The 24,077-nt window shown below is 38.2% G+C and overlaps 4 protein-coding genes and 1 pseudogene across 5 annotated transcripts; 4 read left to right on the forward strand and 1 right to left on the reverse strand.

Moving 5' to 3' along the window:
- Nucleotides 1-3,188: 3,188 nt before the first annotated feature.
- LOC120002293 (mediator of RNA polymerase II transcription subunit 15-like) lies at nt 3,189-4,810 on the forward strand. The gene is made up of 2 exons (XM_038850990.1): nt 3,189-3,513; nt 3,634-4,810. Exons 1-2 carry the CDS (start codon nt 3,463-3,465, stop codon nt 4,396-4,398), a joined length of 816 nt encoding a protein of 271 aa, XP_038706918.1. The 5' UTR covers nt 3,189-3,462; the 3' UTR covers nt 4,399-4,810.
- Nucleotides 4,811-7,122: 2,312 nt separating this feature from the next.
- LOC120002292 (protein UPSTREAM OF FLC-like) lies at nt 7,123-11,869 on the forward strand. 2 transcript variants are annotated; one of them, XM_038850989.1, is made up of 7 exons: nt 7,123-7,409; nt 7,492-7,825; nt 7,922-7,991; nt 8,227-8,342; nt 8,427-9,306; nt 10,714-11,007; nt 11,117-11,869. In XM_038850989.1, the coding sequence occupies exons 2-7, from the start codon at nt 7,633-7,635 to the stop codon at nt 11,160-11,162; spliced, it is 1,599 nt and encodes a 532-aa protein (XP_038706917.1). In that variant the 5' UTR covers nt 7,123-7,409; nt 7,492-7,632; the 3' UTR covers nt 11,163-11,869. The 2 variants fall into 2 exon arrangements, with proteins under 2 accessions (XP_038706917.1, XP_038706916.1); XM_038850988.1 differs by having other exon boundaries at nt 7,537-7,825.
- A 577-nt stretch (nt 11,870-12,446) lies between these two features.
- On the reverse strand, nt 12,447-15,951 carry LOC120001203 (annotated as a pseudogene).
- Nucleotides 15,952-17,670: 1,719 nt separating this feature from the next.
- LOC120002029 (transcription factor FER-LIKE IRON DEFICIENCY-INDUCED TRANSCRIPTION FACTOR-like) lies at nt 17,671-18,915 on the forward strand. Its single transcript, XM_038850578.1, has 4 exons — nt 17,671-18,156; nt 18,224-18,424; nt 18,512-18,685; nt 18,778-18,915. Exons 1-4 carry the CDS (start codon nt 17,671-17,673, stop codon nt 18,880-18,882), a joined length of 966 nt encoding a protein of 321 aa, XP_038706506.1. The 3' UTR covers nt 18,883-18,915.
- Nucleotides 18,916-19,559: 644 nt separating this feature from the next.
- On the forward strand, nt 19,560-22,554 carry LOC120002236 (cation/H(+) antiporter 4-like). The gene is given in 3 exon segments (XM_038850914.1): nt 19,560-20,038; nt 20,137-21,169; nt 21,171-22,554. Coding segments are annotated over 3 exon segments (2,640 nt in total). The 5' UTR covers nt 19,560-19,675; the 3' UTR covers nt 22,415-22,554.
- Nucleotides 22,555-24,077: the final 1,523 nt, after the last annotated feature.

Below are 24,077 nucleotides of genomic sequence, written 5' to 3' on the forward strand. Positions count from 1 at the left end.
AGGAATCGAACTTAATATATTTCGAGTGTATACGGTTTGACTCTAAAGAGATTTACTAGTGAACTATCATCCAAGTGGTTAGCATTTAGCTAGGATTCCAATACATTATTAATTGATTAAACTAGTTTAACATACCTTAATTTGGAGTTAAAACTTATAAAGTGTGAGAGTCAAAGGAACAACATACCTTACCGGAGCTACTGCTTTTTGAAGAATCAATTCTATCTTAACTGTCCCAGAAAGAAATTCGTTACATTCTTTAGTTGAACCACACTATTTTTTTACTGAGTTTCGTTACCACTTTAGACACCTTTGAATCTTTGATTAAATTCTTTCGCATATTTAATGATACTTCAATAAATAAATGAATTGACACTATATATATCTTTTTGGTTCTTATAGAAGAAGCATATTGGGTTACCTTGTATGCACTATAAATATGGGTTCAAACTTATTATTAGCATTCTATATATATTGCAGTGCTCACCATAGCATTGTGTTAACCATGGTGGCAACCAGATCTATAATGTGTCGTGAACATTTTTACTACATGTTTAATTAGCTGAGAAGCCAAGGCACAACAAACACGATAATGTGGGGCCTTCAGTGCACAATGGGGGAAGATGGGTCCCGCAGAATATGCTCATTACTTCATTAGTGCATAATATGGTCATATATTTAATAGGAAAATATGTTGGTTAATTATAGTATTATACTATTATTGCATGTTATGTTGGTTAAAGTAACCCTGTGATGATAATTCATGTCCCCATCTTTCATAATCGCCCAAGTAACTTGTTGGATATTATTAATTATACATTTAATAAATAGTGTATATATGTATATATATTATTCATTATTAAAACAATCATTATAATTATTGATATTATGAAATGTCCATTAATTGTAATAACTATAATGATTGTTACCATATGACATGCCTGCCAATTTCACTATTTATTATAAAACCTAGTATATACTGTGTTTAAAAGCAATTATAAATCATCACAAGCATGAGTTCCACCACTATCTATGGCATTTTCATTGGTTATTGAATAAACTATAAAAAAAAAATTCCACTAAAACTAATAAAGGAAAACTGGAAAAGAAGAGAAGAGAAGAGATACCAACAACCTTAATTTAACGGTAAACGAACTAGCTATGTATATATGATCATCACATTCACATGCGGTTAATAATACCATTAGATGTGGCAGTAAAGAACAATTTAATTATCGAGATTAAAAGGAGATTTTACTTTTACGATTTCCTGTTAAATAGGCAGTAAAGAACAATAAATATTTTTTTGAAATATTTAGATTTGGCGTTACCTGGGTAGCTCGCAGCATGTGCAGGTATTAAATTAAATGTAAAATAAATAGATTTAGTAAAGTTGACAACATATATATAATGCCAAAGATAAACAAACCTAGGATGGGACATAAAGGCCCGGCGCCACATTATATTCCATTTCATTTTTTATATTTAAATTACCCCCCACTAACTTTTGATATGTATATTAGTGTGTGTGTATATATATATGTACATAATTTATTTATTTATTATGAATATTTAAGACTTAAAAATATCAATGGCGACAGGAGACAATCATGGCCGTATATTTGTCTAATATTAGGAGGTTTATATATTTCACAGGTGAGCCTCAATTGATGAAAAATGAAAATTTTAAATAAGTAATTAGTGGAGGGTCTTGAAATAGTCAAAGTGAAGCCTCCATTGTTTCCTTTAAATAGGACTTTTATTGTTCAAAATGGGTCCATTACCTTTCTCTATTACAGAATATATATTGGAGGGAAAGTTTGTTACCAGCTCCCTTTGTTGACCAATCAAATTCTCCATATTTATGAACACGAGAAAGACATCAGAGATGGAGTCATGGAGATATCTCTTAATTTCTAATATATATATGTATATGTATATGTATATGTATATGTATGTATGGTGAGCCATCGATGGCACATGCAGGCATAGCTCTAGTCAACAAATGAGCTCCATGAGATGTAAATAGGTGATTTGTTTTCTTTTGTTATTGTCAAAAAAGACATGCTCATTATTCGTACCCTAAACGTATAACATTTTTTTCTTCACTTTTTCTCTAAATCAATTCACAATATGAACACCATTACTGGATTTAGCCAGTTTGATTGATATAATTAAGTTTAAGGTTAAAAAAATGTAGACACATCTGTACGTGTATATATATGTTTCATGCACACTAATTCAAGAGGAATATTCGCAGTTAAGGATGGATTGCAGCAATAAACCGACAAATTTATATGAACAATAATATCAAACCCATAGAGACAAAAATTTCGCTTTTCTAAGTTAAAAAAAGTAGAAGAATCTGTACCTAATACACACACACACATATATACATATATAATCTTCATATTTTTAAAAATATATAATCTTCAACATTTTCTGATGAAGATAAACCAACATAGAACATCTAATAAATAATAATCTTCATATTTTTTTAAAAATAAATGATGTTGAATTTATTTTAGATCAACATTTTGACTGCATAAACTTACAAAAGTTAAAGAACAACATTGAGCATTGGTCAATGTTGTTCTAAAATAAATTCACGGAGAATTTGTCAGTGACTATTTTGTTACATCTAAATGTCATGTGTGCAAAATCAATTATGAAAACGGTTATGTTTTAAAAATGACTTTTTTTGACAAATCAACAAATTGACTGATCGGATTTGCTTCAAAACTGACCGAGTTACGACTCATAAAGATCAATGATTTAATTATTATATTTGAAACGTGAAGGATCGAGTTGTTACACAACCCATATGTGAGGAACCAAAAGTATCATTTCCCCTCAGAAACTCTTATCTTACCCTTTTATCTTATGGGTGTTTCCAAAACAATGAAACTGCCTCAAAGAGTACTGAAAAGAAAAAAAAAATTGGAGAAAAGCCATGATAGTAATTTTCACATATTTTAAGGTAACATACATACATACGTGCGATTCAAAATTTCTTGCTATAAATTTATTTATAATTCAAGTGGGCTTGGAAAGTGCAGTCAATAGGGCTAAAAGACGATTGCTAATGACATTCTGGTGACTGCAATGGATTCTTGTTCCCGCTTTTACCGCTGATGTTATATTTCTTCGCGCGGCTTGTTGGTACATAGAGTCATGCATACAGTACAAAAGATGATAAGACACAAGAGAGAGAGAGAGAGAGGGAGAGGGAGAGGGAGAGAGGAATTGGCATTGGTTGGCCTTTTGTGCTTTTGTCCAACCCCCAGTGAGAAAAGCAGCAGAGAACACAAAAAGAAAACAGTAGTTAGCAACTACCACTTATAAGACCTACCATAAACCCCCCACTCAAGACTCCAAAACACACTCCCCACTACTTTTCACACAAACATTTCTCTTGTCTTTTGCTTCTGTTCTCATTCAGTCTACTGCTGAAGAGGTTTCATGGAGGATCAAAGAAGTCTTCTTAGTTGGGCTTACTTCTGCCAAGGAAAGGTATCACATTTCTCCAATTTCACTCTTTTTTTTGTCATTGGAGTTAAAAACACAAAATGGGTTTCAAAATTTGAGTGCTAATTTTTCATGGGTATGGTCTAATTTTGATTATATGTGCAGACAATGGAAGAACTAAGGCATTCACTTGTGTACACTACTCTGGAGCTTGAGCAAACAAGGCTTGCAGTTCAAGAGGAGCTAAGAAAGAGAGATGACCAGTTGATTCATCTCAAAGATCTGCTTACCAAAGCTATTAAAGAAAAGGAGGAGACCCAAGAAAAATTCCAAAGACTGCTCCTTGAGAAACTCTTGATTCAACAACAGCAATTGCAACAGCAACAGCAACAGCAACTACAACTGCAGCAGCAGCAACAAGCAGCAGCTCCTCTCTCTGGAGTTTCTAGCATTGAAGATGAACCCAGAAGAGGAATTGACTCCAGTAATGGCTTCTCATCATCAGATTGTGAAGAAAGCATAGTTTCATCCCCTGTTTTTGACCCAATTCCACAAACCCATTTGACTCAACCACCGCCACCATCTTTGCCTGAGACAGACATAGAGTTGGTGCCTGATAAGCCATTACCTGAAAAAGGAAAGCTTTTACAGGCAGTGATGAAAGCTGGTCCACTCCTCCAGAACCTCCTCCTGGCAGGACCACTTCCTCAATGGAGGCACCCACCTCCACCACTAGAGTCCTTTGAGATCCCACCTGTGACCATCCCTTCACCACCACCAGGTCCACAGCTCCTTCACCAAGACTCTTTAATCAGCATTAATGCTTGCAACACCATAAACCAATGCGGCAAAGTGAAGAGGAAAAGGGTTCTCTGCGATGGCTCTGATTCACCTACAGAGACCAAGTACCAGAGGATTCTTCTTCACTGACCCTCATCTACTAAAGTTAATCAACACGAATTTTACATCTTACAAATTATCTTATTTTTAATCCTACTAAAACTTACTGTTAGTGGAGATTGAAATTCCAAGTTGGGTATGTGACTGATTTAAGCATTTGTACAGAGGCTGCCTGTTTTAGAGAAGAAGCTTATCTTATCCCAAGTTGACTCAAGTAGAGGAGAGGGTAAAGGCTTGTTATTTTTGATTTCTACCATTTGTTTAGGGTAGAGATCTTGACAAATTTTAGTTTTCATTGCTCCTTGATGTGAAAGGGAGCCTTTCTTTTGTTTCTCCAAATTTGCTTTGGCATGTAAAATATAACTTGGATGTTTTTAGTTTAGCAAGTGTGTACGTTTGTTTTAGAAATTGAGAGCAAGTGATCACATCAAACATTAAAGTGATAGGTGTGGAGTTGTTGGGATTGGAAGACGGGGTATGGCCAACCACCATGAGGTCCAATGCCATAGCTTGTCGGGTTGAGTGGATCCAATCAGGATCTACCACTGGTGTGATTTATGATTATCTGAGTCGAGTCTTTTCTTGAGGGAAATATAATTATTGAGTTCTAGTCTAATGTTTCTCAATATGATTTTTCCCTCTTTTCTCTATTTTAATACACTTCTTTAGCAAAAGTTTCTTTTCATATCTGCCCCCAGTATCTTGTTTTTAGCATGAACTTCCCATCTTCTCCGGGTGAAATGTTTAGTAATCGATCCAAACCTAACCATTAACGAATGAATTTGGGATAAATTAAATCTTAGGCTTGTTCTCTCGCTGTGCTAAGCCACAATCAAAACAGTAGAAGCACAATTTTTTTGGTCAAGCCGGAGAGTTGTTCCGTTTTTCATTTGCCCACTGACAAAGAATAAATCAAAGACTAAAGCAATTCAAAAAACTGGGAACGATTAAACAGGAAGAAGAAAAGTCGAATCTAAGCTCCCCTTCACATTACTGGAACATGGCTGCCTGCCCTTCCAAGAACAGGAGGGAGGAAACTCGTCAACTCGCAAGTCATGTGACACTTGGACCAGGTTAGGAATGTTAGGCCAATGCAAGACTCACTGCGCGTGATCTGATCAACACGGCAGTGGCTCTGGGGAAGACAACTTGACCAACGACTCAGTTTCAATTAATGATTTTCTTTGTGGATAAAGAGTTTCTTCTAATGATTAAATCAGACATTTCTCAAGTGCACTACCGTCGCTCTCTTTAGAGAGCTTCCTTATGATCATAACTGACTTGACTATACCGTCTCTCTCTCTCTCTCCCCCGAGAGAGTCCGCAAGAATCGACTAACCCAAAAATACCATCTTTTATAGGCCCTCTCTATTTTGACATGTAAAACAGCGATTAGAAAGACAAATATCCAAGTTACCCAAGAAAAAAGGAAAAAAAAGTTCGATAACAAAAACCGTATCAACAAACAAATGTCTGAGAACTAGGGAGAAGGTTTTTTTTTTTTCATGGAATCTGCAACGGATCAAAAGTCTTGAAGTTTCTTTGGAGTTTGGACAGGTTAGGTGTCCTTCCATAACTTCAGTTTAAATGGACGGTTTCGATGATCTTATCGCAGAAGCCATCCCCAAAAGGCCGAAACTCTTATTTAGGGAAGGGAAGCCCAGTCCTTTCTTTTCTTCTTTTTTATAAGATTTTCGTATTTCCTAATTCGTGAAGGTAACCTAACGGCCAACGGCGTTCAATACTACGAATCCACGTAGTTGGGCTTATGATCCGCAAAAGTAGGCCCATATTTTATTGGGTTGACCAACCAATTCAAATCTTTCCCGGAAAGCCCATACGGTGGATGGTATAAGAAGAATGTTTGATGCGCTACAAGCCTATAGTCCAAAATTTTTGCAGTGGGCCTCACCCGTATCGACTGACAGTGGGCTTCGAAGATCCATAAAACAGAATAATACCCACATATCTTTTTGGGTAACTAATTGGCTAATTGCCTAATTTAATACAAACAAATAAACACTATAATGCAAATCATTGTTTACAATTGACAAAAGTACCAAAATTGTGACCCCAAAATGCCTCAAAATCTACTTGGCATCAAATAGTCATTGATTAAAAACATATGTGTAGTGTTCACTTAACTGTCTACCTTAATTACATGATTTTTTGGGGTTTCAATCATTTTCCAATCAATTGGCGCATAAATCACCTGCACCAGTGACGCAAGCTGTGGCTTCCAACAGTGGATATGCCTTGCCACCTGCCATATTCACTTATTTTCAAGTGTTAACACTCGAAACTCGCCATAAAATATAATGACTTGACGCATCAGGCTCTGTTGAAAATCTGAACCAGGAATGGAAAACCTTGCCATGCTAGTTCATTTAAACAAATACTTTTGCCTATTTAACTACGTGTGTTACACTCGAACATTTAAAAATCATGAACAACAACTATTCAATATATAATAACATTGCAATGGCATGATGGGCACCATTGTCCCACTCCAGCACAGCATGATAGGCACTGTTTTGCCTCCTCCGGTGGTTAGGATTGGCATGTTGTGCTAAAAGGGCAATATAAAACCACCATATTAATTACTCCAGTCGGACATTAAAGTGCTCCATCGGTTAATAAGGCCGAATAGTTTTTTGACAACTCAGTAATTCTCATTCAACGGTCGTGGCATTGACGGTTTTGCCTGATGACAAATCAATCAGATTAAGATATAAGGTTAATGTTAAGAATTTGGACTCTACAGTGTCACTATCGAATCAGCCAAAATCAAAGAAGACGACCAGAAAATAAAGAGTGACCTCGCAAGCTTCCCTTCCGTTCCGTCGTCTCCTTCACTAGTCACCATCACATACATCGCTCTTTGAATGCCCCGATAAATAAATATATCACCTCACACACTGTTTCTCTATTTCAAGCAATAATTGCGAGCTCTTTCTTCTTCCTCGCTGAACCATTTGTGCACAGCCTCTCTCTCACTCCACACATTCTTATCTCTTTCCTTCTGAATGACGGTATCGGAGGTAATGATGCGATTTCTTGTTCTGATGGTTTTTTTTCATTGCTAATTTGTTGCGCTGAAGGTGTTTTGCTTTTATTGCTCAGATCTGAAGCTAATTCGACTGCGTCTGTTTGGTTATTTTCAACCAGGTGATGGTTGTGCTCGCCGAATAGACATTCCCGGGGTATATTAGAGGAGACTGCGAGCTCTGCTAGGGTTTTATCTGATGCGAGTTTGGATCAGGAATGGATGCTAGAATGAAGAAGTACCGGCAAGTGAGTCCAGAGAGGGCGAGAGTGAGGACAGCGAGGTCGCCAAAGTATCACCAGCAGAACCAGAAGGTGGCTGTGGTTTACTACCTCTGTAGGAATCGCCAGCTCGAGCACCCGCACTTCATTGAGGTGCCGTTGTCATCGCCAGACGGTCTTTACTTGAGAGGTAGTTGAGCATATAGTTTGCTTGTTCTAATAATTGAGTACCGTCTTTTGATTGATACTTGACAGTTTTTCTGAGAGTGAATATGTGTTTCTGCAGATGTGATTGAGAGGCTCAATGTTTTAAGAGGCAGAGGGATGGCCTCCATGTACTCTTGGTCTTCTAAGAGGTGAGATCATATCATACGCTATTTGTTTTTCTTCCCCTCTCAGTGCTTATTTGGTTGGTGAGAAAATGTAGGAATGTTGAGAATACAGCTTTATCTTCCGAGTTTTATGTATATATTGTCATATTTTGGTTTCAGGAATGAAAATTGAAGCAATTCCTTTTTTTAGAACTAAAAGTCAAAATGTCTCTTTGTGAACAAACAGAGGTTGTTAATATATTCTCCTTTGTCAATGTAGAAGCTACAAGAATGGATTTGTTTGGCGTGATCTTAGTGAAGATGACATTATTCTTCCTGCTCATGGAAATGAGTATGTTCTCAAAGGCTCTGAGCTCTTTGAGGAATCCAGTTCAGGTAAATTGTTTGTCATCCTTCCTCTAACCGATTAAATGATTTAAACTTGCATACACAATCGATCTTATGATGTTCTCTCTGTAGATTGTTTCAGTACTGGAAATATAAAGTTTCAAAATCTGAAACAATCACCAGAACCAGTATCTTCTAGAAGTCAAGATGATTCCTCATCATCTTCGAGCCTAAATGGGAAGGAGACTAAGCATTCTCAGGATGATGAACTTTCCCCTCCCGCTCAGCGTCCTGGTTCCTCTGGCGCGTCGCCAGAATCCAGCTTTGGGAAGAATTTGCCATGGAATGGTTCTCTGAGCTTGACAGAATACAAGATCTACAAAAGTGAGGGGTCAGCTGATGCTTCAACACAGACTGAGGAAAATGTAGGTAGAACTAACACCCGAGAAACTTGCACGAGAGGTGTTTCAACTGATGACGGTTCACTTGAATCAGAATGCAATGAGAATTATCAAAATCAGGTTACACATGGGAAAGAGAATTCTGAAATCACTGGGGATTCAGTCTCCCCTCCTACCTCTTCCTCAAGTGCTTCTTCGTCGTGTGGGAAGAGTGAAACTTTAGAATCTTTGATCAGAGCTGATGCTAGTAAAATCAACAGTTTTAGGATTCTTGAAGAAGAAGATATCAGGATGCCTACCAATACAAGACTAAAGGCTACAAATATGTTGATGCAATTGATCTCATGTGGGTCAATATCAGTGAAAGACCACAGGTTTGGCATCATTCCAACCTACAGGGCGAAGTTTTCCCATTCAAAAATTTCCTCCCCACTATTCCCTACTTTAATGTTGGGTGAGCTTGATTGCCTGTCGAAGAATCCAAGATTGATGGGGTTGAGGTTGGATGATAAAGAATACTTCAGTGGGAGCCTGGTTGAGACAAAATTGCTCAAGGAGGAAGGAGGTGGAGCTTCTACTCTGAAGCGTTCTTCTTCCTACAATGCTGACAGGTTTGTGTGGCTTAATTTTCTTGTTGAGCAGCCTTGAATTCTTGGAAACCTGGTTTCCAAGTCAGCAACTGATGGTTCTATTTCAAGCTTCTATTTCTTTATCTTTTGTGCTCTTCTGTGTTATATAATTAAAATGCAACGGCGCAGTTTGTTTCTGATGGTATGGTAAATGAGCTTTTTAGAATGACTCAATCTCCTATTTACATAGTCAATGCTGTTGTGCCGGAGAACAATGAACACGAGTTCAGATGCTTTGCGTAATTGGACTTGTCAGCAGTATTAATTAACTGCTTTGGGTGAATATTCTAAATCTTAGACATAATTTGCTGCAACCACCAGCCTTTATAGCTAGATTTGGCTTCTTATGCTGCAATTGGGCAATGGGGTGTTTGCTAGGCCTGTGAGCAAGCTTTTGAAGGCACTTAGAGCATGAGCAAGCCTTATAGAAAGCCAAAAAAAGAAGAGAATTGCGAAGGTGAACTTGAAACAAAATTCTCACTTGGCTTATTCAAGGCTCTCAAGTATGTCCTATCAGTGCTTTTGTTAATTTGAGAGCGTATAACTTTTAGGATGTTGAAAGGAGGCTATGCTTGATCCAGTACGTTGTAAGTAGAGGACAGAGAAAATTGTTTGTGGAAACTAGAACCTGTCAATTATGTTATGGAGTAATAAACAGCCTTCTTAGTTCTTAAGCCGTTGGGCATATAAAGTTGTATAGTTGAATTTCTGCTCCTTGAATATATTCCCTACAAAAACTGAGGACCCTCCGATATATTTTACATGGCATTTTTAGTATGAGATTTTTTTAGATTGAAGTTATTATGGACAACCGTGGATTCTCTAAACAAACTTAGTTATTACTTCCGGTGCTTTATGATCTGTCACTTTTTTTTTTTTTTCCCAATCAGCTATTGTTGGTATTAAACATGAGTTATAGTTTAGTTACTTTAGAATATTAAATGCATTGAAACTCATTTCCATGTTTAGACGCATCTCTACACAACATCATCAAGGTGTCTCCTTTCTAGACCTGTTGCAAATTTAGTGTAATGTAAAAAATTGTACTAGGACATTAAACGTTTGGGTTGAGGTTTTCCTTGAGCAGGAGACTCAATAGTCTTTTGATGGTTTCAGAAGGAATTGAATGTCGAGTATGTCAACTGCTAAAAATTGAGGAGTGAGATTTTGTAGTGGTGGCACTAGGGGCTCTGATGAAATTCTTGTAACTATTCTTCATCCCCTGCCTTAATGGTTAGCTGTTCTGCTGATACTTATACTCGATCTTTGGCTAAAATTTTATATGCTGATATCACTTCATTCACACATCGTGCTTGTCTCCAAAGCACTATATTCATCTATTTTATTTGAATACTCCATACTAAAGTATGAGATAAAGCTGGATTGCAGGACTTGTAAGCAAGTAGGTCCAGTTGATGGGATTGAGGACTCAACAACCCCAGGGAGTTCAAAGTGCATTCCTCTATCTATCAAGGCTTCAATAACCAAACAACCGAGGAGTGAATCGATGAGGTCTCCTATTTCTGAGAAACATAGAAACTCATATGATGTGGTTGATGGATCACAAGCTATATCCACTAGCACTTGTCATGGTGGCGGTAAAAGAATGATGGAGCCTGATAAATCAAAGAGGCAAGATTCATCGAGAATAGAGAGAGAGAAGGTGATCAAAATTGAAGAAAGTTAAGTGTTGAATCCTATCAATAATTGAACAAATTTCTATACATAAAAATTATGCTGGCAATGCTAATCATCTAAATTGGTTGACATTTGTTTGTTTTCCTCCTAACAGGCTTGCTTCAGGAGCTCGGGTTATAATTCAATCCAAAGCACGTTAGGTCTGCCATCTGCAGCTCTTAGATCACATTTTCGATGCTAAGCAATAGGTAAACCTATCAGTTCCTTTTGGAAAATCTTGGACAAGCAAAACTAGTGGGCTTGGGGAATTGGTTTGAATTTAAAATGATAGTAAAATTGTTGGCGGGACAATGGCTTCGGTTTGTAAATCTGTTTTTTTTTTTTTTGTCTGGGTTTGTAAATCAATTTAGTGTAAAGAAATGAGGAAGTGGTGGGACAAGTGCAGGTGTGCTCTTAGTGGACTGCGGCCTGGGTTTTGCAGCTGTCGTGGGTCAGCTTTATGGAATGGGGATTAACCTTTTCACTTTACTTGCGATTTTGGCTTTTGGGTAGGTCCGGTGCACTTAGCAGTCAGCACATAAGACTAAGAGGGAAGGTTAATTTAAGATTTAACCTAGCTGCCTTGGAAAGACCAAGTTTTACTTGCTCATATTTTCTTTTTTCGTTTTTTTTTGTTTTTCTGGAATTGACTTGCTTATATACAGCATTCTCATAGGATACCTTTCATGCCTAAGCTGTGTGCGTCTACGTCTCGTTCAAGGTAAAGCAGGAGGCATAGCTTTTATTGTTGACCCTTGTAAAGGTAAAAGGTGTTGAGAAAGGAGCCTCTAAAATGAATAGTTTTGTCGTTCTCGCTAAATCTTTACTCGAAATGTCACTCAATACAAAAGGAAGGTTGAGTTGCTTATTACTGATTACTGATTACTGATTACTGATTACTGATTACTGATTACTGATTACTGATTACTGATTAGGTCGGCTGGGCTCTTTGATTTGCAATTTAATATTTTAAACTATCACATCCCAATTCCCAAGTCTTGTCTCTAATATTGTATTTCCAAAAGGATTAAATAAACTGACTCGACGCAGGGCATGGGCTGCCCATGTTTTGATAAAGGTTTAATGAGCTTTGTGAACCGTGACTTTTCCCAATAGATGGTTGCACATGATTTGGATTCTGGTGTCTTCATGCTTTCGATCTGGGCAATAAAGCCTGGATACGGAGAATAACCTATATTTTCTGGGATAAAAAGCAGTTCATAATGGGCCACGCAAAGGGGTCCATTGAAGTGGAAAATTTTGGAATAAGAATGATAACAGGCTGTAAGTGCTCCGGTTGGATTTAAATTTTCTGATCCTTCCCTTGCATATTTCTGGTGAGTACACAAATGCCAAAAGCAAAGAGAAGATTATCCCTAACGGTAAATAAATGTTTTAAAAAAAGTTCAAAAAAGAAAGAAGAGAGGTACTGTACATGTTTCTAGTTAAAAAAACATATAAACGAAAATTTTCCTTTATTTCCATTTTTCCAATACTTTCAAGATAAAAGAAGGATTTCACTAATAATCGAAACTAAAAAAATAAAATTAGGATACCTTGGACTTGGCAAGAAACGCTTATTACAGTGTAGGTTTGGCAGCAAGGATATTCATACATTCTGGGTCCTCAGCAGCTCGCTTTTCATGCCGCTACACATATGCGTCAAGCAGCACACGAGCACAAGACAAGGCATGATAAACAATAGAATTTGTAGGGTTGGTTGCCCATGCACAGCATCATGTTCAGTGAGCCCTTCTATTCAAACTCAGCACAAGATGAACCCCTTCATCTGCTACAAACCCACCTTGATGTTCTGTATTGAGACCTCATTCTCTAAACCACATTTTCTTTGTTAAAATGTACTTCAACAGATAAATAAGGTTCCAAGACACAGAGGTGACAAATTGCAGATGCCATAGTTGTTTCTTGGATGGTGAAGGTGTGTCTCCCATCTCTAGCCGACTATTGCTCGATGAACAAGAGCAAAAGAATGAAAGAACTTGGAAAAACGGAACAGCAGCTATTACTGGATTTGTTTAAAACAGCACCGCTCGGTATCAAGACTAAAGCTAGACTGAATGTCAGAATGTAGCAACTCCAAACATGAGTTGCTCCCCACGACTTCTGCTGAGACATGTATTGCTGCAAGCCAATGAATGAAAAGAATGGCTAGCCAAGTGCAATATCTTTGTCACTGTCATATCATCATCTCAGCCATCTCTGATGAGCATGAATTAGTTGGTCCGCCTCGTGTTTGTCTGGTATTGTAGGACTCGCAGCTCTGGCATTTGTTGGCAACAATGTGAAAACTGGACATGAGAGTTTGCCCGCGCAATCATTGCAGAGAATCCACACCTAAACGTACAAAAGCAACTTCATAAGATTTCATTGGTGGCTACAAATTGACTAAAGGTTTATTATATGCTATGCTTCCTTACCAATTTGTTTTGGTAAATGGCAGGCATTGGAGTTGATGCAATCTGCATTAAGAGTTTGCGAAGAATGTGAGTGGCTAAGTCTAAGCATAACCAACCAATTATAGAAGCCCAATAGCACCCTCGCTTACTGCCCCATGCTGTAAAAAATAGAGAAAACACTGCACTTTTTGAATACCTCTTGATCTAGTTTTCCTCCACAACTTGGTCATGTCACAGATGGACTTTGAGCAAACAGGGCATGAGTACCTGCAAAATTAAGACATAAAAAGACAATGAATACCTGCAAAATCAAGCATACATATGAACTCCATGGCTCGAAAATGGACGGATGAAGACAATAAATGAAAGTTGGCAGAATGCCTAGTCCTTACCTGTAATGTTTCTCCATCTCTTTCACGCAGTCCAGATGTATGGTATGTCCACAAGGTAAGACGGTAATGTCTCTCAATGTGTCGAAAAGGAACTGCAGCAAAGGATGGATGAATTCATGTAAGCATCAAGTGATTTCTAGATTCAATGTTTCACAGGGAGATTTGTGGATTGATGGTTTACTCTACCTCAAAGCAAACAGGGCAATTGTGGTGCATTGCTCTTTCAACACAACGGTGCGAATCTTTCATCATCTTTGAGTAGCAACATCCTGGGGTATACAATGATAATTTTAGAAACTCAACTCGATGAAGTATTCAGACGCACTAGAATAAAGAATGATTAATAGTCTCTCTCACTTACCACATGTCTTGCAATGAAAAAAGTTTTCCTTGCCTCCAGTTCTGTAAAAGAAAACCCAAAGACGATGAGTTAAAGAGGTTATTCAAGTGTAGAATACAAAATCATCTTTGCTAAAACTCTTATATGATTAAATGTATTCCACCACATATGAAATTAATTGAATAAAACCTCACCGGCAGATTCCACATTCATCACAGTGGTATTGATTCTTCGAAACCTGAAAACAGCAACCATTGTTGGACACTTCAGCATTTTATCTATTAACTAAAGGAGATAAATTGTAAACCAAGAGATGAAAATTACATCGTCGTCGAAGAATTTGCACTGTGCACAGAAGTACTTCCCCATGCAAACCCCACAATTTATACAGTTCTGCTGAACCTGCTCAAAACAACACAAGAATATTAAGAAAATGACACATAACTATGAATAATTATAAGAAATCTCAAACTTTCAAAGTTTAGTTTCATGTTTAAGACACTCACATCTTGCTCTGTGTTACAGAGAGAACAGATCACCTGGATATCAAAACAAAATATGACAGAATTAGACAACAATTAAGGATTCTGATATAGTAATCACTCGCAGAAGAGCCAGCATTTGAGACCAAGAAATCACCTGATGCACAGAAAGGGCGGGAAAAAAGATTTCTCTAATGCATGTAAGTATGTAACAGAACAAGGATTTTCGAAATGCGGACATTCTCAGACAAATTGAGAATCGTTGGACTAGGACGGCGTAATCCAATTCAATTATATATATATATATATATATATGTATATATGTATGTATGTATGTATGCAAAGATTAACAAGCACAGGAAGGCCCAAAGTGACATCTACATTTTTCTTCTGATTTTCTATGTAGAAGTAGAAGGATAACTGCATGCCAGTAAATAATCTCAACAAATCCAATGCAACTACTTTTCTGCTTTAATTCCTGATTTTAGTAATGGTAAATGCTTGATAAATTAACTAGAATCATTTTAAGCAAAATTGACAATCATGTTCTCATCCTCCCCTAAAGATTATCATAAAGTACGAACCTTTTGAATATCATGACGAGGAATATCATGTTGATCACGAGGATCGATCTCCATAGCATTCTGTTTGAATTGAAAGCCAAATTTCAGACAAAGATTCAGCTTAAAAATGACCTGTCTTCATAAACAGATTAATTATGGAAAGAAAAATAACCTTTGCATCATTATGGCAATGCCTGCAATCAAAGATCTCATTGCAGCATGGAGCTCTGATCTTGCATCCCCTTTTATAATGAGAGCACCTGAATCAAACAATCCAATTTAGGAATTTCATCGAACACCTGAAGCTCAGAATCAAAGATATAAACAGAAAACAGGAAGAAATCACCAGTTGAAGAAAACGAGACATACCCATGATTTGGAGATCCATGATCCATCAAAGACACATGTTTATCATCAAATTCAACAACTTTTGAATCCTCAAAGCTCAACTTGGCCTCAAATCCACTCCCCATTCTTTTCAATACTCAAAATCGATCTAAACCCACGAACACAACAAATAAATCAATCAACAAAAAAAACCATCCAACACTTCGCAAAAGAAATCGAACCAAAATGCAACATCTAAATAATCAAAGCAAACGCAATTACCTTTTCTAAATAACAGCTTCAATAAAGAATTGATTGTAAGAAAAAGATGAGTAAAAGAGCGATATTTATACGGCTTCGTCAAAATCATCGCTTTACGTGCTGACTCAGCGACACGCACAACCTTACTTTACCCATTGGCAGATTTTTTTTATCGAATATTTGACGCAAAAAGAAAGAAATAACGTAGAAATCGATTTGGATAAGGTTTCAACTTTCAACAGTTGCGTCTGAGCTGACTCGCTTGTCAGTGAAGGTCTAGTAGTACTTTGCTTCTTTCACGTGGCCTCGAGTAATGAAAACGCTATATGGTAAATTGACAATCAGAGACAAGGACCGTTTTTGGTTCTATGCAATTAACGGTTGCAACTGTAAGGGTATTTTCGAGACTGTACAGAAGTCAAGGATTCCTTCTCCCACGCGCTCCGTGAGGATTGTGGCCTGAGCAGTGTTCCGGGAACGAATGGTCCGGCAGTAATTTACACGCTCTTACGAATCGAGTGGTGGATTCGCTTTGTCCTAACAACTGTGGGCAGTGTGGATTTGACAAACAGCTGGCGCGAGTCGTTTTTTGTTGGATTTTTAAGAAGGCAAAATGACGCGACCGGATAAGAAATTGGATAGGAACCGAACGTGTGCTGACTAGGAGTAGGCCCCATGCGCCTCCAGTGATAGTTACTTTGTTTTGGCTTTTTAAGTTTGATTTAACACGTGGCGGATAATTAATGGTCAAAACAAACTATACGGAAGTGCCTAATCAGCATTCTTGACCGTTTCTGCCTTTCTGGGCTTTTTATGCGTGGTGGGCCTTAATTGCTTTGTCTTAGTGAGTTACAGCGAACGACCAAATTTGTTTACAAATTGTGCGTCTTACTCTGGCTTGTGGTTAGTAATGAACGTCCAATATACCTAACAACTTAATAAGTTGTCTCCCTCGGCTGGATTGTGTGTTCTAATGTGCTTCCAAAACGTGTACGCAACTGAGTGGGCTCACTGATCATGCCTGGGCATACTGGGTTTGATCCTTAAGGTAAGCCTAATGATCTACTTTGGGCCTGCCACATGAAGTGAGAGTAAGTTTTGCGCAAAAGCCTGACTTACAGAAATGAGAAAACTCCAGGCCCAGAAGATATTGGGCCCGCAATTCTTGGAGTAAAAAATCCTTGTGTAAGTCAGTCTCGATGGAGTGGTGCGGTGCCTAATAAGCACGTGTTAAACCCGTGGAGAGATGAGGATTTATTGTGTTTTTTGAATAATGACAACAGGATGTCTGCGTTAGGCCACGATCCGCCGACTTCATTACAGCTTATAATTATTAATGAATTTGATGAACTAATTAATATTTAATAAGACGTCAGAAACTCCTCCTTTGATTCCGTTCACACCCCAATACTTTAATCAACATAAAATTTGTTTTTATTTTAATGAAAAAAAATATTTTAACTGGGCCTAACTCATCCGTATGGTCTGGCCCAACAGTTCTGGGTCGATCCAATTACGCACTTTTCAGCCCAGCCCGTGAATCTGGCTTGCCGCCAACTTAAAAAATTCTCTTCTAGAAAGCAAACTTCATTGTTGATCATGCTCTTTCCAAAATATTTAAGTTGCTTCTTTCTCTTTCACAGAATCTTAGAAAACATTATAGAAAATAACGATTAGATAAGACAAGCACACACAGATACATACATGAAAACATCATAAATTTTCGTTTCTTATCTAGTTTTTGTCAACTCTTGAATTATGTTTTTAATATCACACTCACTCGATCCTAACGTCAGAGAAACACCCACCCTCCCCCTTTTGATTCTATTCACACTGAATTCCTTCTGTTTATAACCAATTTTCTCATCATCGAAAAAACTAACAGTAATGGATAACTTAGATGCATCTGCCAATCCTCTGGTGTACATTAATGACATTGAACCGCAGGATTTTTTGACAGATGATGCCAATTTTGATCAGTTAATTATCGATCTAATTCGAGGAGAAAATGAAGACCAGTTCATCAGTGGCTACGACTGTGACCTTATTAATGGGTTGGTGGTCGAAAACAACAACCCGTTTGGTCCAACCCAAGAAGATGTTTTTGATCATAATGCTAATAGTACACCAATGGTGTTTAATCCCAATGGCATTGCTCTGATCAACAATGCATTAATGCCAAGTCTTGATGGGAATGCCAATGGAGAACTAGAAGATAATGAGGAGGAGGATTCGTCCGCAACCACCACTGCAACTGACAGCAGGAACAGGAAGCCTGATCGATCGAGAACTTTGATTTCCGAGCGGAGGAGAAGGGGACGCATGAAGGAGAAGCTCTATCAATTACGATCACTGGTTCCTAACATAACTAAGGTAATATTTATTGTATTGATAGTTTTAGTAACTCTCTCTTAAATCTTAATGTTGTTGTTCTGTTTAGATGGACAAGGCCTCCATAGTTGGAGATGCTGCACTGTATGTTCAGGAGCTGCAAATGCAGGCCAAGAAGCTAAAATGTGAGATTGCTGGACTTGAAGCATCATTGGCAGGATTGGGAAAACATCAAGAAACGATTAATGAAAAGCCGAAGAAGATTCGAATTCCACAAAACAGCAATCAAGTTTGCAAGAAGATCATGCAGGTTCAGTTCATAGTACAACTAATACTAGTTAATCGTACCAATGCCTTCTATAACTTAAATATAACGTGCACCAACGTATTTTTGTAGATGGACGTTTTTCAAGTAGAAGAAAGAGGGTTTTACATGAAACTGGTTTGCAACAAAGGGGAAGGTGTGGCTTTGTCACTTTATCGGGCTCTCGAGTCACTTACGAGCTTTGTTGTTCGAAGTTCAAGCTTGGTCTCAGTTTCTGAGAGTTTTATGTTAACATTTACATTGAATGTGAGGTTCCCTTTTCTGCATAATCCATGGTAGTCTTCTTTTTTGGTTTCTGAATCACTTTTTGTACTAATTGGTATTGTCCTTGAAAACAGGCTAGAGAATGCCGGCATGACATGAACTTGCCAAATACTAAGCTGTGGGTGATGGGGGCTCTTTTGAACCAAGGATTCGAGTTTGCGACATCTTTATGTGATTAAGCTAGCATTTTCCAACCCCTGTGTCTCTCTTTATCCGGTCATTTTTACTATATATAGATATATATCTATGTGAGTGAGGCCTGTAATTAATTATATTTCAAAAGAAATGTTGAGGTCCATGGAATAAAGTGGACAGTTGTTGTCTTCATTAGATGATAATGTACGCAAATCTTAAGCTTGTTTGATGTTTGTAACTGCAGGATTGTTATGATATAACTAACAGACACTAATACCTTCTTGTTGCCCGCAAAAGCAATTTATAATTATTGAATTTAGTATTTTATATACACAATAATCATGTTTTGGAACAACGGATCGATGGAGAAAAAGGGTTTGATGAATCAATTGAAAGAAAGTGATGAACTTAATTAGATATAGTATTTCAATAACTATTTTTATACAGATTAGTCGCATTGGATTTCACACTGCCATTTATAGACAAAACTAAATTTCGAGCTATATACATGGTCGAATTGTTCAAACTGTCATTAGATTTCGATGAATGAATGTTTGACAAGACACAGACATGAGTTGTTGTTTTTAATCTTGCAAGGAATGTTTTAGGTTATAGCTAATCGAATCCTGTTCTTATGCGGTTATGTTGAGCTCTTATTTCCTTAATTAACCTCCTATGAAATAAACAAAATGCCGTTATAACAAAATTCAGTTACCCTCGATGTCCTTCAACTGTTTAGCATGGAACAGCACATAATGGAGTTCTCAGACTTTGTTCAGTCTTTTGATTGCTGGAAGAACAAGTTGTTGCTAATATTCTAGCTAGCTATTATATTATATGTACCGGCCTCCTCTTAGCATCCTCAGCAAATATCAACACAATTTCTACAAATCACTCTTCACATTTTCTCTTGATCAGCTTTTTGCAAGAATGGCATTGGCAGGTCAGCAGCATCATCATCATCTTTCTGCTCCTCCTATCGACATTGATGCGCGGCATACTAATGGTTCAACAAGAAAATGCATCACTATACCACCGGTGATTTATTCAGCAGGCCTTTATGAGGATGATCCAGCTGATATTCTAATCCATCCATTGCCACTTCTGGAATTGCAGCTGATTGTGATTTTCACAATCACAGTTCTCATTCATTTCGTTCTCAAGCGCGTTGGAATCCCCGTGTTCGTCTCTCAGCTTTTGGTATGTGTCTCATGTCTCATGTCTGTCTCTTTAAGATTTTATATTTTCCGTATAAAATGGTGTCTGAGAATAAGGTTGTGATGTTTTGTGCAAAACAGACTGGCATAATCCTTGGACCAACGGCTTTAGGGAAGCGTGATTTCGTTAAGGAAACGCTTTTTGGCAAAGATGGTCAGGAAGCATTGGGAATGATCTCGGCATTTGGATACATGATGTATTTGTTCATAATGGGAGTGAAGATGGATCCAACAATGGTTCTTAGGACAGGAAAGAAGGCCCTGGGAATTGGCGTCCTAGCAGTTTTGCTGCCATTAGCTGCCTCTCTGATTGTCCATCTGGCCATAGCAGATGGAGATCTGACTAAAGGGCCTGACCAATTTATGGTTATCGCTATGCAGTCAATGTCTACATTTCCTGTCGTCGCCACCCTCCTCATCGACTGCAAAGCCCTCAACTCAGAACTCGGTCGGTTAGTCCTATCAGCATCACTAGTCAGCAACATGTTGGCAGTCTTCATCATGTTTTGCATCACCACAGCCACTACTTATGCAGACAAACAATTAGGAGCCAGCAAAGCTGCCGGAAACAGCGTGGCAATAATATTTTTCCTCATTGCTGCTGTGTTCTTGGTCAGGCCAGCAATGTTTTGGATGATCAGGCATACACCTGAAGATAGGCCGGTAAAGAGCACATACATGCAAATCATCCTTGTCTCTGTCTTTGCATCTGCCATTTACACGAATAGCTTCGATCAGTTGGTTCTTTTCGGCCCATCCATTCTGGGATTAGTAATACCAGAAGGACCACCAATAGCAACCCAATTGATAGACAAGTTTGAGTCCTTCATTGCTGGTGTTTTTATGCCAGTCTATGTAACTACAGCTGGGATGAGAGTCGATCTGAAAGCCCTCCAATCGGACGACCCTCATCCAATGAAACACAATCTAATCCTTATCATTGTGGCAGCTATCTTCAAATTGTTGGGGGTATTGATTCCTTCATACTTGAGCCACATGCCCTTCAGAGATACTATCACCATTGCTACTGTCATGAGCTACAGTGGCATCGTCGTACTGGCAGGCTACACCTATTCAAAAGACAACAAGGTAGGTTTATATATATCAACGCTCTGTCACTGAAACTGTAAAGGAAGAGATGCTAGCTATTATGATTCTGATCCCTGCTATTTATTTTCAGGCACTCTCGGAGGATACGTTCTCTCTGGTTGTCGTCTGCAATTTAATCAATTCCATCATTGTGTCACTGCTGATGAAAGTCCTCTATGAACCGTCGAGGAAATACGCTGGCTACCAGAAGAGGAACATTATGCATGTAAGACCAAACTCAGAGCTCCGGATCGTTTCCTGCATTCACAAACCAGAAGACGTAGCTGCTACAATAAGATTACTTGATGTCTCATATGCAACACAAGAAAGTCCTATTGGGGTTTATGTTCTTCACCTTATCGAGCTCGGACACCGGTCGACTCCCGTCTTCATCTGCCATCAAATGAAGAGAGTGTTGGACGTCAACCCTTACTCTCAAAACGTCATCATTGCCTTTTCTCAATATGAAAGAAACAACTGGGGATTCGTATCAGTCAACACCTTCACAGCCATGTCTCCCACAGACCTGATGCATGAAGACATAACAACTCTCGCCCTCAACAAAGCCACTTCTCTCATACTCCTCCCATTCCATCGTAAATGGTCGATTGATGGGATTGTTGCATCAGAAGACAATCTTGTAAGAACCTTAAATTGCAGAGTTCTTGAAAGGTCTCCTTGCTCTATTGGTATCCTCGTCGACCGTCCCCAAGTCAGGAAGGGAAATACTGCTTTAAATCAACTTATGAGACGTGCATCCAGTACCTCTTCCGACCACCTGTTCCGCTCGGCTTCAACCATGCCTTCCGCAGAGGAGACATCATGCTCTGTGGGAATGATCTTCTTCGGAGGAAATGATGATCGGGAGGCTCTGACTTTAGCCAAACGTATGGCTAGAGATTCAGCTGTGAACCTTACAGTTACAAGATTTCTTACAGAGGAAGGTACGAATATTATGTCCACAGAGAGTGTATGTGACAATGAGGTGTTGAGGGATGTAAAGCAAAACAATGTTGGCGATGGATATGTAATATATGTAGAGGAGGTGGTAAAGGACGGACCTGAGACTGCTCTGATCATTCGAGAGATGGCAGAGGAATACGACCTCATCATCGTTGGACGACGCCACGGGGTTGAGTGCCCTCAAACAACTGGTCTTGCAGAATGGAGTGAATTCCCAGAACTGGGAGTCATTGGCGACTTGCTTGCCTCACCAGATCTCAATATCAGAGCTTCTGTATTGATTATACAACAACAAATTTGCAGCTAGTTCGGTCATGAAGCTGTAAATGTGTACACGGGAGACACTGAAATCCTCGAATTGCAATTCTGTTTTCATTGTGTTTACAAAACCATATACATTCCAGTAAAACTAAATGCGTTTGACCAATCAATTTTCCTTTGGAAAGTGCCATAAGGTCATGCAGGTTAAGAGCAGGGGAGGTTGATGGGAGCTAATCTTTTTGCCTATAGGGCAGTCTACATAGTGGGTACAGTCCAGCCCTTATCTATCTTCCAGCCTAAAAAACAACATTGAAATGCTATGATTAAAACTTCAGACTCTGCAGTTATAAAAATACTTGGCCGCATATATATCCTTCCATAATGCCAACAAATAAAAATGCATAAAACATCCTATTAGTCATCTTCTACACTTTTCAAAATAACAGCTGATATCTAAACTTCCTTGCCTTACGCCCTGCAATTATTTTGACAACATTCCAGTCCCTTCTGTGGTGTTTGTTTCAGGGGGAGAGAATATAATAAAATTATAGTACACTCATACAGTGCTTCAGTAAGCTGTATCGTATAGAACAGATAATTTAACGCTTGCCCCAAGCGATTGCGAGATAGAACTTTTAGTCTCCAGATTTCACATGCTGCTGCAGAGGGGAAGGCAAAGTCCATTTTCAGTTCCACCCCCTTTGCTACCTTCCTCCACATGAAGCTGAAAAGCAATTCTGAAGCCAAAACAAGCTCAAAATTAGATGCCAGAATCCCATATGAACCACACGGTGTAGTGCATTCTAAAAAAACGTAGATGTCAAAATAAGAAATAACTAGTATCAAAAAAAAACGAAGAAGAAGAAATAACTAGTCAAAAGGTGAACCTTGATAGAAAGATAATATTAATTTTCAACCCTCATTATCAATCAATAGAATCATAGAATACACTAAACACTAGAAAAGTTACATCAAGGGATAAGCATTTGCTTTCCATCCCTTATCCATGCAACCAAACATGCCCTTAGTACTTGATCTGTAAATTTTCACAAAGATGAGTACAATGGCTCTGCCTTATGGACTACCAAAACACTATCATTAAAATGCAGCCTAGTCAAACATTTCAGCCAAAATCAATTTCAGATATCCATGCCTATCTACGCATAGTAGCAGGAAGATTCAGGGGGAGAGAGAGAGAGAGAGAGAGAGAGAGAGAGAGAGAGAGAGAGAACATACCATGGTGCTGGGAGGCCCTCTTCAAAAGTCCAACCAGCTAGAGGTCAAAATTATACACGAACACGATTCAATAGCACAATCAATAGAAAAGAATTAAAATAACATTTACCAATGGTTAATAGAAATATACCATGCAACATATGAACCTTTGCTGATTGCTGATCTCCATTTGCAGTAGCAGCTCACCAGTCACCATATAGGGTAAGATGATAATCCATGTAAAACCCTAGTCCTGTAAGAAAAAGTCCTATGGTAAGCTTCATTTCCAGTTTCAATTAACAACTTAATCATGCAGCCATCAACAGATACAATTTATCTATGAAAAAACAGAAAGTGGTCCACATGAATTAAAAAAGGGTGTGTTGTCAGCCACTGCATACTTTTTTTTCTTCCAATTTATTATCTCTGTAGGGAAATTTAGGAGATAAATATCATCTCAAATATAAAAGATGCAGGTAGAGAAGGCAAGTTTT

Source organism: Tripterygium wilfordii, chromosome 7 (assembly GCF_013401445.1).
Source record: "Tripterygium wilfordii isolate XIE 37 chromosome 7, ASM1340144v1, whole genome shotgun sequence".
NCBI lineage: Eukaryota > Viridiplantae > Streptophyta > Magnoliopsida > Celastrales > Celastraceae > Tripterygium > Tripterygium wilfordii.

Bases quoted from the DNA above. Each gene is read 5' to 3' on its own strand.
- LOC120002293 (XM_038850990.1), top strand. From the start codon at position 3,463: ATGGAGGATCAAAGAAGTCTTCTTAGTTGGGCTTACTTCTGCCAAGGA. The intron at 3,514-3,633 runs GTATCACATTTC...TTATATGTGCAG, and splicing joins CTTACTTCTGCCAAGGAAAG to ACAATGGAAGAACTAAGGCA.
- LOC120002292 (XM_038850989.1), top strand. From the start codon at position 7,633: ATGGATGCTAGAATGAAGAAGTACCGGCAAGTGAGTCCAGAGAGGGCG. The intron at 7,992-8,226 runs GTGAGATCATAT...TTGTCAATGTAG, and splicing joins TACTCTTGGTCTTCTAAGAG to AAGCTACAAGAATGGATTTG. The intron at 9,307-10,713 runs GTTTGTGTGGCT...GCTGGATTGCAG, and splicing joins TCTTCCTACAATGCTGACAG to GACTTGTAAGCAAGTAGGTC.
- LOC120002029 (XM_038850578.1), top strand. From the start codon at position 17,671: ATGGATAACTTAGATGCATCTGCCAATCCTCTGGTGTACATTAATGAC. The intron at 18,157-18,223 runs GTAATATTTATT...TGTTCTGTTTAG, and splicing joins TGGTTCCTAACATAACTAAG to ATGGACAAGGCCTCCATAGT. The intron at 18,425-18,511 runs GTTCAGTTCATA...GTATTTTTGTAG, and splicing joins TTTGCAAGAAGATCATGCAG to ATGGACGTTTTTCAAGTAGA.